We start from the raw sequence: 12,244 nt of genomic DNA on the forward strand, positions 1-12,244 counted from the left end.
CCAGTCCCCTATAATGAAAAGGACATCTTTTTTGGGTGTTAATTCTAAAAGGTCTTGTAGGTCTTCATAGAACCATTCAACCTCAGCTTCTTCAGCCTTACTGGTTGGGGCACAGGCTTGGATTACCATGATATTGAATGGTTTGCCTTGGAAATGAGCAGAGATCATTCTGTCGTTTTTGAGATTGCATCCAAGTACTGCATTTCGGACTCTTTTGTTGACTATGATGGCTACTCCCTTTCTTCTAAGGGATTCCTGCCCACAGTATTAGATATAATGGTCATCTGAGTTAAATTCGTCTGGAAAAGGTGAAGGACCAGCTTCAACAGATGGGCAGACCAGAAATTTAACTAAAGTTGGGACTGTTTCATTTAGTTCCATATCCCTGGCCTTCAATATTTTCATCTTGGAAATCTCACTTGTGAGTGTACTGTATATGAGGCCATGATTTTCAGAGGGCTTTGCCAAAGGAAATTGACAATTGCAGAGAGGATCTTAGCCTAGGCTCAACGGATTGAGAATAGATAGAAACCAGGGAGCCCGCGTGGAAGTGGTCTTGACTGCTGCAGGCTTGTCAGCCTTTGAGTAGAGCAATTGCTATTGTTCTCTTTTTGAGAACTCTCTTCGGAGCTGAATGAGAGATTGAGGTGGCAGCCGAGTCATTTTTTCTGCATTCTCCAACTACTTCTTCCTCTAGGCCTGGAACAAGTCTCCCCCCCCCCCCCGCCCCCAATTTTAGACTTTTTATTTTGTATTTAGGTATAGCTGATTAGCAATGTTGTGGTAGTTTCAGGTGAGCAGTGAAGGGACTCAGCTATATGTATACATGCATCCATTCTCCCCCAAACCCTGCTTCCATCCAGGCTGGCACATAACATTGAGTATAGTTCCGTGTGCTGTATAATAGCTCCTTCTTGGTCATCCATTTTGAATATAGCAGTGTGTACATGACCTCCCCAAACTCCCTAACTATCCCTTCCCCCTGAGCAACTGTAAGTTTGTTTTCTAAGTCTATGAATCTCTTTCTGATTTGTATCACTTATTTTTAGATTCCACATATAAAGGATTTCATATGATATTTCTCTTTGTCTGACTTACTTCACTCAGTATGACACTCTCTAGGTCTATCCATGTTATTGCAAACAGCATTGTTTCAGTCTATTTAATGCCTGAGTAATATTCCATTCTATATATGTACCACGTCTTCTTTATCCATTCCTCTGATGGGGGGCATCTATGTTGGCTCCATGTCTTGGCCATTGCAAACAGTGCTGCAGTAAACACCGGGGTGCATGCATCTTTTTGGATGATGTTTTTTTCATGGTATATGCCCAGGAGTGGGATTGCAGGGTCATATGGTAGCTCTATTTTTAGTTTTTTTTTTAAAAATTTATTATTATTATTTTTGCTTTACAATATTGTATTGGTTTTGCCATATATCAACATGCATCTGCCATGGGTATACACATGTTCCCCATCCTGAACCCCCTTCCCACCTCCCTCCCCATACCATCCCTCTGGGTCATCCCAGTGCACCAGCCCCAAGCTTCCTGTATCCTGCATCAAACCTGGACTGGCGATTCATTTCTTATATGATATTATACATGTTTTAATGCCATTCTCCTAAATCATCCCCCCCACCGACAGAGTCCAAAAGACTGTTCTATACATCTGTGTCTCTTTTGCTGTCTTGGATACAGGGTTGTCGTTACCATCTTTCTAAATTCCATATATATGCGTTAGTATACTGTATTGGTGTTTTAGGAACCTCCATATTGTATTTCCTAGTGGCTGTACTGATTTATATTCCCACCAACAGTGTAGGAGGTTTCCCTTTTCTCTCCACCGTCTCCAGCATTTGTTGTTTGTGGATTTTTTGGTGATAGCCATTCTGACCAGTGTGAGGTGATATGTCATTGTAGTTTTAATTTGCATTTCTCTACTAACTAGTGACATTGAACATCTTTTCACGTACCCATTGGCCACCTGTATGTCCTCTTTGGAGAAACGTCAGTTCAGGTCTTCTGCCCATCACAAGCTGGAATCAAGATTGCCAGGAGAAATATCAATAACCTCAGATATGCAGATGACACCACCCTTATGGCAGAAAGTGAAGAGGAACTCAAAAGCCTCTTGATGAAAGTGAAAGTGGAGAGTGAAAAAGTTGGCTTAAAGCTCAACATTCAGAAAATGAAGATCATGGCATCTGGTCCCATCACCTCATGGGAAATAGATGGGGAAACGGTGGAAACAGTGTCAGACTTTATTTTTTGGGCTCCAAAATCACTGCAGATGGTGACTGCAGCCATGAAATTAAAAGACACTTACTCCTTGGAAGGAAAGTTATGACCAACCTAGATAGCATATTGAAAAGCAGAGACATTACTTTGCCAACAAAGGTCTGTCTAGTCAAGGCTATGGTTTTTCCAGTGGTCATGTATGGATGTGAGAGTTGGACTGTGAAGAAGGCTGAGTGCCGAATAATTGATCCTTTTGAACTGTGGTGTTGGAGAAGACTCTTGAGAGTTCCTTGGCCTGCAAGGAGATCCAACCAGTCCATTCTGAAGGAGATCAGCCCTGGGATTTCTTTGGAAGGAATGATGCTAAAGCTGAAGCTCCAGTACTTTGGCCTCCTTATGCGAAGAGTTAAGACTCTGATGCTTGGAGGGATTGGGGGCAGGAGGAGAAGGGGATGACAGAGGATGAGATGGCTGGATGGAATCACTGACTCGATGGACGTGAGTCTGAGTGAACTCCGGGAGTTGGTGATGGACAGGGAGGCCTGGCGTGCTGCAATTCATGGGGTCGCAAAGAGTCAGACACGACTGAGCGACTGAACTGAATTGAACTGAAGCATCATAAGCTGTTTGTACATTTTAGAAACTCATCCCTTATTAGTCACATCATTTGCAAATATTTTCTCCCAGTCTGTGGGTTGTCTTTTTGTTCTGTTTATTGTTTTCTTTGCTGTGCAAAACCTTTTGAGTTTAAGTAGGTCCCATTTGTGTATTTTTGTTGTTATTTCTGTTGTTCCAGGAAATGGATCAAAAAATCTCTTGCTGTGATTTATGTCAAACAGTGTTCTGCCTGTGTTTTCCTCCAAGAGTTAATTGTGTCTGGTCTCACCTTTAGCTCTTTAATCCATTTTGAGCTTATTTTTGTGTATGGAGTTAAAGAATAATTTAATTTAATTTTTTTTTTTTACATGTGGCTGTCCAGTTTCCCCAGCACCATTTGTTGAAGAGACTGTCTTTCTAACATTGTGTAGTCTTGCCTCCTTTGTCATAGATTAATTGGCCATAGGTTCATGGGCTTATTTCTGGGTTTTCTATCCTGTGGAACAGATCTTGAAGCAGACAGAGATCTGAAGTGGTCTGGGCTCAGGTGGGTGGTAGTTCTTATGCTCAGCTTTTTTTTCTTATACTCAGGGCAGGGTGGCCAGACTGCACACAATTCAGTGAGCTCTGTGAGGATGACCCAGGTTGGCGTCCCAAAATATGGACTTTTTTCTCCCTTCCTGTCCTGATCTCTCCTCCATGCTACTTTTCTCTGACATCTATATTGTCATGAAGGCAGGAATTTTACAGGACAAAATTAAATGATTTTTTCATATATTCCTTCTCTCACTTCCTTCAATCTCATTCATTCTTTTTTATTTTGCACACTAATTGAGAGTCAATTAAGTGATAGGATCTACTAGACACTGGGGATACAGAATCTGTTAGCCTGGGCTTTGCTGTCAAGACTTACACTTTATTTTAAAATTTTATTTATTTATTTAGGTGAATGTGTTTATTTTAAACTTCAACTTCAGTGTATATTAACTTTCTGAATATTAGTTCCTTGTTTAAAATGGATGTGATGAGCCAGAACTCAATAAGACCTTTTAAGTCCTGTGTTTCTGTGTGATTGCTAAATATCACAGCTCTGTCTTCCATTTCCCAAGACTTACACTTTAAATGTGGATAGTTCCTTCTGTTTTCTAGGATCATGTAAGAGACAGGACTGCTCAGACAGATCCACCATTCATTCCATCACTCACTCCATAATCAACAAATAGTTACTGAGGATTTGCTATTTGCTATGTTCTACTTTAGGTGTTGATAGTTAAGGACAAAGACAGGAGGAGATATACTGATTTTCATTTCTTTCCAAGTTACTCTGGACCTCTAGATTTTGTCAGGCAGTATTTGGTATGGGAACACAGGGGGAGCTGGGTCTCAGTACTAAGATGGGACTCTTCCAGAATGAAGTGGTAAATTTGCTAGTGGTCAGATTTCTACTTTGTGCATAGACAAAAGTAAAAGATTGAGGGAGAGGCAAAAGGGGACAGGTCAAAAGGGTAAGCAATGAAAAGGAAAAGCAATAGTTGTGGAAATGGCTGGTAGAGCTGTGAAGATATTCTTTATTTCCCCACCCACCTCTAGATTATTGGAGAGACAGTTGACATACATTACTGCATAAATCTGTATAAGTGCAAGGTGTAGAGCAGGATGGTTAGATATACATATATAAATGAGTATTGCAACAGGTTCAGTCAATATTCTTCATCTCAAAACTCCTAATTGAGAAAATCCTGAAAGTTCCCTCTAATGGAGAAAATTTTCACACACTGAGGTATGGGAAAGTCATTTTGGCTCATACGCGGTTCAACCTGAATTTTGTGTGAACCTGAACAGCTTGTAAACACGTACAGCATGTCTGCTTCAATCATTAAGGTAAAGGACGTCTGTTTTGAAGATAGGGATAAAGAAACTCCATTCTCATGACATCCATGTTAACATTCCCTGAAAGATTGTGTTCCATTCCTAGACACTAGGGTCCTGCTGTTAAAAAGAGTCCAAGCTTGCTCTGCTCGCTGCACAATAGGCCAATGAATCTGAGAGATGAGGTGTTAAGGCAAGGAAAACAACTTCATTCAGAAAGCTGGCTGACCAAGAGGATGACTTGGTAGAATAATGTCTCAAAATAACCATATTGTTGGGGTCTGGATGCCAAGTTCTTTTATGGATCAGAGATGGGGGGAGATGAGGAAACAAACTGAAAAGGCCATTTAACCTTGTAAGTACCTCCTAGATTGGCAAGCCTCAGGCAGGGACGTGTATTAATTTCTCCCTTCCTGTCATCTAAGGTGGACAGGGTTTTGAATAAAGGCACTTGAGCTGAACAGTCAGGTTGAGGGGCAGGATTTTCTGAGGCTGGCCATTATGTGTGATTATAATAATAAAAGTGGCCAAGGAAACAGATACAGCATGGAAGAATCAAAACTGACTCTTCCCTGTTAACACTGCTGTGTCGCTGTCTATATACTTAACCTGTGTCTTTTGGAAACTGGATGGAATACACCCCGTCACATTTGATGTATGTTCTGTGTTCTGATAATGTAAATGACTGTGTAAAAAATAATGGTTCAACGGAGCAGTTTCTCAGAGTTATCTGAGAGGCTGTCTTCTGGGCTATAGTTCTCAATGTGACTCAAATATAACTCTTTTCTATATCTAAAAAAATCATTTATCTTATAAAAATAAGTATAAAGAAACAAAGAAGTAAAAAAAGGGAAAACTTTACTCCTAGTGATGTAAATCCCTAATATTTACTCTCTTAACAGATTTCCTATATATCATACAATGGTGTTAACTAGAGTCACATTGTCCATCACATCCCTAGTGCTTATGTTACACTGGAAATTTTATGATCACCTTATGATCACCTTCCTCCAAACCCCCTTCTTCCCACCCCTCTACCTCTGATGACCATTTGTTTTCTATGAGTTTGATTTTTCCCCATGTTCTGCAAATAAGGGAGATTATATTGCATTTGTCTGACATTTCACCCAGCATAATGTTTTCTTTTCTTTTTTTAAATTAAATTTAATTTAATTTTTAAACTTTACAATATTGTATTGGTTTTGCCATATATCAAAATGAATCTGCCACAGGTATACATGTGTTCCCCCTCCTGAACCCTCCTCCCTCTTCCCTCCCCATACCCTCCCTTTGGGTCGTCCCAGTGCACCAGCCCCAAGCATCCAGTATCGTGCATTGAACATGGACTGGCGACTTGTTTCATATATGATATTATACATGTTTCAATGCATTCTCGCAAATCATCCCACCCTCTCCCTCTCCCACAGAGTCCAAAAGACGGTTCTATACATCAGTGTCTCTTTTGCTGTCTCGTATACAGGGTTATTGTTACCATCTTTCTAAATTCCATATATATGCATTAGTATACTGTATTGGTGTCTTTCTTTCTGGCTTACTTCATTCTGTATAATAGGCTCCAGTTTCATTCACCTCATTAGAACTGATTCAAATGTATTCTTTTTAATGGCTGAGTAATACTCCATTGTGTATATGTACCACAGCTTTCTTATCCATTCATCTGCTGATGGACATCTAGGTTGCTTCCATGTCCTGGATATTATAAACAGTGTTGTGATGAACATTGGGGTACACGTGTCTCCTTCAGTTCTGGTTTCCTCAGTGTGTATGCCCAGCAGTGGGATTGCTGGATCATAAGGCAGTTCTATTTCCAGTTTTTTAAGAAATCTCCACACTGTTCTCCATAGTGGCTGTACTAGTTTGCATTCCCACTAACAGTGTAAGAGGGTTCCCTTTTCTCCACACCCTCTCCAGCATTTATTGCTTGTAGACTTTTGGATTGCAGCCATTCTGACTGGTGTGAAATGGTACCTCATAGTGGTTTTGATTTGCATTTCTCTGATAATGAGTGATGTTGAGCATCTTTTCATGTGTTTGTTAGCCATGTGTATGTCTTCTTTGGAAAAATGTCTGTTTAGTTCTTTGGCCCATTTTTTGATTGGGTCATTTATTTTTCTGGAATTGAGCTGTAGGAGTTGCTTGTATATTTTTGAGATTAGTTGTTTGTCAGTTGCTTCACTTGCTATTATTTTCTCCCATTCTGAAGGCTGTCTTTTCACCTTGCTTATAGTTTCCTTTGTTGTGCAGAAGCTTTTAAGTTTAATTAGGTCCCATTTGTTTATTTTTGCTTTTATTTCCAATATTCTGGGAGGTGCCAAAAGCTGGTTCTTTGAAAGGATAAATAAAATTGACAAACCAGCATAATGTTTTCAATGTCAATCCATGTTATCATGAATGGTAGAATTACCTCATTTTTATGGGTGAATAATATTCCACTGCTTTATCCATGCCTTCTTTATCCATTCATCCATTAAGAAAACATAGGATCTTTCCATGTGGTGGCTATTGTAGATAATGCTACTATGAACATGGGTGGTTGTAGATATCTTTTTGAGTTAATGTTTTCATTTACTTTGGATATGCTCCCAGAAGTAGAATTGCTGGATCATATGTTGGTTCTATTTTTAGTTTCTCAAAGATCCTCCATATGTTTATTGAGAAGATTTTCTTGTGCAGTGACTGGGTGCCCTGTGGATGGGTGCCATTAGTTCTCTAGAGGTTTCCCCATCTTGCTTGACTTGGGGAGGGCACAGGGATCAGACTAACAAAGACTTCTGTTGTGGAGAAGAATTCATGCTGAGATAGCTTAGGAGTGAAGTCTTTCTGTCTCCTCTTCTTTCCCATGACTTTTCCTGCTATTTTCCTCCTATTATGAGGAGGCAGTAGAGCCTGGCTTAGAAGGTAAGCCTGGGCTTCCTGGCCAGCATCCTCCTTAGAGCTGCCTTCACCTCCTGGTTCTTCAGACTGTAGATAAGGGGGTCCAGTTATGGGGTCACCACAATGTACTGTAAGGATAGGACTTGCTCCAGGACTGAGACGGAAGCTGGAGTCATGTACCTTGAAGGGAATTGCACAAAGGAATAAAATGAGGTCCAGACAAAGGCCACAATGCTGTTGGGCAGTCAGGGTCCATCCCATCCCAGATTCTGCAAGGATGGTCCTCTGGACTGTCAGCTATCAGTGGTAGAAGCATCTAGAAATGACTATTATCGGTGAGAAGTCAGTCATTTCTGCTTTCAAATGCCTCTAACATGAGTGATCATATGCAAGACATTAGAGAAACTTCCCTGGAGAAAAAGGAAGTTCCGCAGCATATTAAGTGCTACAGGTTAGAATAAAACTAAAAAAAAAAAAAAATCATGCATTTCTATAGCACTTCACAGTTTTCAAAGTGTCTTTCCTTAGTAGTTATGATGATAATCTGAGGATTTTTGCCTCTTCTTTTTCCTATATATACAACTGCATGCTCTTATCTTGTGATGATTGTTCCTAACAAAACTATATGATAGTCTAATAAAGTTGTCATTTTTTTCCTACCATTTATGGCTTTGGGAATAACCTCAGAATCACAGCCCATTATTTTTATAATGCTTAGTGGACCAAAATTTTGTCCTTTTTAGCACATTTGTCTTTGACTTGGGAAAGAAGCCAAGCTTTGTAAATAAAGTGAAAGATACAAATGTATCTAGCATGAGATACAAATCCAATATAGTAAGATTAAAATTGTGGGTGTATGTTGCTGCTGCTGCTGTTAAGTCGCTTCAGTCGTGTCTGACTCCGTGCGACCCCATAGACGGCAGCCCACCAGGCTCCCCCGTCCCTGGGATTCTCCAGGCAAGAATCCTGGAGTGGGTTGCCATTTCCTTCTCCAACGCATTAAACTGAAAAGTGAAAGTGAAGTCACTCAGTCGTGTCCAACTCTTAGTGACCCCAGAGACTGTAGCCTACCAGGCTCCTCTGTCCATGGGATTTGCCAGGCAAGAGTACTGGTGTGGGGTGCCATTGTCTTCTCCTCATGGGTATACATTGTTAAGTGTCATTGTGAGTATTTTTGAAAGAAGCATTCAAATTTTATTTTTGCAATTGTGTCATTATCACTGGAATGATCTTCATGGGTTTTATGTACTTGGTTAAAAAAGATACTAATTTTACTGTCATTTTTATTTTTAAATTTATCCCTCCTAACATTTTTGCGAAGTGGTTGGAAGAAGTCTTATCATTCCCCTTATGGCAAACGAGGAAACTGAGGAAAAGAGAGCTGAAGAGTTTTGTCTTCAGGACAGGTGAGCTCTCTTGGACCTTATCATTTCCCATCCCTTACTTCGCACCGAGAAACAACCAGGTGAGGAAAGTTCAGGGCAATTTGTGCAAATACATCTCCAGTTCACTAGTAGAGAGCACAGGCCGTTAGTTACTCTGTTTCCTGGGAGCAAGGACCCATCAACTAGAGCTGTTTGTGTCTGAGAGAAACACGGTAGAAAAGAGCTTGAGGTTCCAAGTCAGTGAGCCTTAGTTTATATTTTGGCTCCATTCCTAGGTTGTTCTGGCAGCTTTTGTAAGGTACCTGGTTACTCCTGAAACTCGGTGTTCTTTTGGAAAATGAGGTTAATAGTGTTTATATTGTGGTGTGATACATACTGAAATTGATCTTGATTGTGTAAAGCAGCTGTAGTATAGTAACTAGCTAATCAATAGTTACAGTACAAATAAGCTTTGGAAACATCATCTTCCAGTAGGAAAGAGAAATGGCATGTTTTAAGGATGATGTATTTAATTTTTTTGTCCAACACTGAATAAAAGTCTACTAAAGACTTTCATTTTCCCCTTTGATGACTCCCAAATAATGCTCAAAATTCTCCAAGCCAGGCTTCAGCAATATGTGAACCGTGAACTCCCAGATGTTCAAGCTAGTTTTAGAAAAGGCAGAGGAACCAGAGATCAAATTGCCAAACATCCACTGGATCATTGAAAAAGCAAGAGAGTTCCAGAAAAACATCTATTTCTGCTTTATTGACTATGCCAAAGCCTTTGACTTTGTGGATCACAATAAACTGGGGAAAATTCTAAAAGAGATGGGAATACCAGACCACCTGACCTGCTTCTTGAGAAACCTATATGCAGGTCAGGAAGTGACAGTTAGAACTGGACATGGAACAACAGACTGGTTCCAAATAGGAAAAGGAGTATGTCAAGGCTGTATATTGTCACCCTGCTTATTTAACTTATGTGCAGAGTACATCATGAGAAACGCTGGGCTGGAAGAAGCACAAGCTGGAATCAAGATTGCTGGGAGAAATATCAATAACCTCAGATATGCAGATGACATCACCCTTATGGTAGAAAGTGAAGAAGAACTAAAAAGCCTCTTGATGAAAGTGAAAGAGGAGAGTGAAAAAGTTGGCTTAAAGCTCAACATTCAGAAAACGAAGATCATGGCATCCGGTTCCATCACTTCATGGGAAATAGATGGGGAAACAATGGAAACAGTGACAGACTTTACTTTTGGGGCTCCAAAATCACTGCAGATGGTGACTGCAGCCATGAAATTAAAAGATGCTTACTCCTTGGAAGGAAAGTTACGACCAACCTAGATAGCATATTGAAAAGCAGAGACATTACTTTGCCAACAAAGGTCTGTCTAGTCAAGGCTATGGTTTTTCCAGTGGTCATGTATGGATGTGAGAGTTGGACTGTGAAGAAAGCTGAGTGCCGAAGAATTGATGCTTTTGAACTGTGATATTGGAGAAGACTCTTGAGAGTCCCTTGGACTGCAAGGAGATCCAACCAGTCCATTCTAAAGGAGATCAGTCCTGGGTGTTCTTTGGAAGGAATGATGCTAAAGTTGAAACTCCAGTACTTTGGCCACCTCATGGGAAGAGTTGACTCATTGGAAAAGACTCTGATGCTGGGAGCTATTGGGGGCAGGAGGAAAAGGGGACAACAGAGGATGAGATGGCTGGATGGCATCACTGACTCAATGGATGTGGGTTTGGGTGAACTCTGGGAGTTGGTGATGGACAGGGAGGCCTGGCGTGCTGCGATTCATGGGTTCGCAAAGTGTCGGACACGACTGAGTGACTGAACTGAACTGAACTGAACTGAAATCATGGTTTAATGGAAACAAGAAAAACCTCAGTCTTTGTATAAGCTTATTTTTCAGAATTAGACAATTGAGACCTCAGAAAGAAAATGATTTTTTTTTTTAATAATTCACACATCTAGTCCACAGCCGAGGTGGAACTGGAGCCCAGGCCTTCTGAGTTCCAATAAAATTTTTTTCCTGCTACTTTGCAATGTTTTGATCTATAGACCAAGGTTACTTTAGAGTGGAAAATATTGTACATTATATTCAAAGGTTCAGCAATGATATACCTCAATGTTCATGAACCATAAAGGATGGTGATCACAATAAAATGAGATGAGCAGATAGAGAAGATCTTGTTCCAACCTGTGGCAGAGTTGATTCCCAAGGCTGTCTTGATGATACAGGTATAAGAAACCAGCACTAGGACAAACCTGCTGAGGCCCAGGACCATTATGGTGGTCTGAACGGAGGCAACGCTCATGTAGAGGTCAGAACAGGCCAACAGGAGCACTGGAGGAAACCCACAGGCAAAACTGGGGACAAGGTTGGGGCCATAGAAGTGCTGCTGAGACAGGAGGATGGAGTTAAGCAGGCCAGTCCCCATTCCTATGACCCAGGGGGCTCCCGCCAGGCCAGCACACACCTTCTTGTTCACGGTCACCACATATGACAGCGGGTGGCACACAGCCTGGTACTGGTCACAGGCCATGACTGAAAGGAGGCGGGTTTCAGTGCCCCCTGAAAATATGATCAAGGAGATCTGGGTGAAACATTCAAGGAAGGAGATAGTCTTCCACTTGGAAAGTAGATTATCTAGCAGCTTAGGCACAATGACTGAGGAACAGAAAGCATCTGGAAAGGAGAGTTGACTGAGGAAGAAGTACATGGGGGTGTGGAGGTGCGAGTCAGTCCTGATCACCAGCAGCATCAGCAGGTTCACTGTGAGGATCAGGAGGTAAATCACCAGGAATGTTACAAAGAGTACTACCTGAATGTGAGTGTTATTGGATAGTCCTTGGGGAATAGAGAAAATGACTGTGGTTGTGTTCCCAACTTTCATGGAGCATTGGAGTTTCCCTTTAGAAGGACAAGAACAGAAATAATTCTCCAACGTGTTATGAGTCTCAGAGCATGGCTGGGGATGAGGTGTCAGCTTCAGGACTGACCCTGGACAGATCGTGTAGCAGAGGCAACCTTGCCATGTCAGATCTCATCAACCCTTCCCAGCTCAGGGCAATAATCTATTGGTTTATTGGCTAAGGTAGAGATGGTGGGGAGGAAGATATAGAGAACCAAACTTAGAAAGGAAGATTATTCAGACTGGAGAAGGAAAGGAAGGGATTTGTAAACAGCCTCCAGAGCACCGCGAAGTCCTGTTCTTGGTTCCAAAAAGAATGGAGTTCAAACCACAGAAAGGTTCCCTGACATAGTGAAT

At 41.1% G+C, this 12,244-nt stretch overlaps 1 protein-coding gene across 1 annotated transcript; it reads right to left on the reverse strand.

The window, feature by feature from the left end:
- Positions 1–11,104: 11,104 nt before the first annotated feature.
- LOC133248811 (olfactory receptor 8S1-like) lies at positions 11,105–11,869 on the reverse strand. The gene has a single exon (XM_061419116.1). It carries the CDS (start codon positions 11,867–11,869, stop codon positions 11,105–11,107), a length of 765 nt encoding a protein of 254 aa, XP_061275100.1.
- Between the last annotated feature and the right edge of the window lie 375 nt (positions 11,870–12,244).

This window comes from Bos javanicus, chromosome 5, assembly GCF_032452875.1.
Source record: "Bos javanicus breed banteng chromosome 5, ARS-OSU_banteng_1.0, whole genome shotgun sequence".
Classification (NCBI taxonomy): domain Eukaryota; kingdom Metazoa; phylum Chordata; class Mammalia; order Artiodactyla; family Bovidae; genus Bos; species Bos javanicus.

Excerpts from the sequence above, each read along its gene's own strand:
- LOC133248811 (XM_061419116.1), bottom strand. The coding sequence starts at position 11,869 with ATGAAAGTTGGGAACACAACCACAGTCATTTTCTCTATTCCCCAAGGA.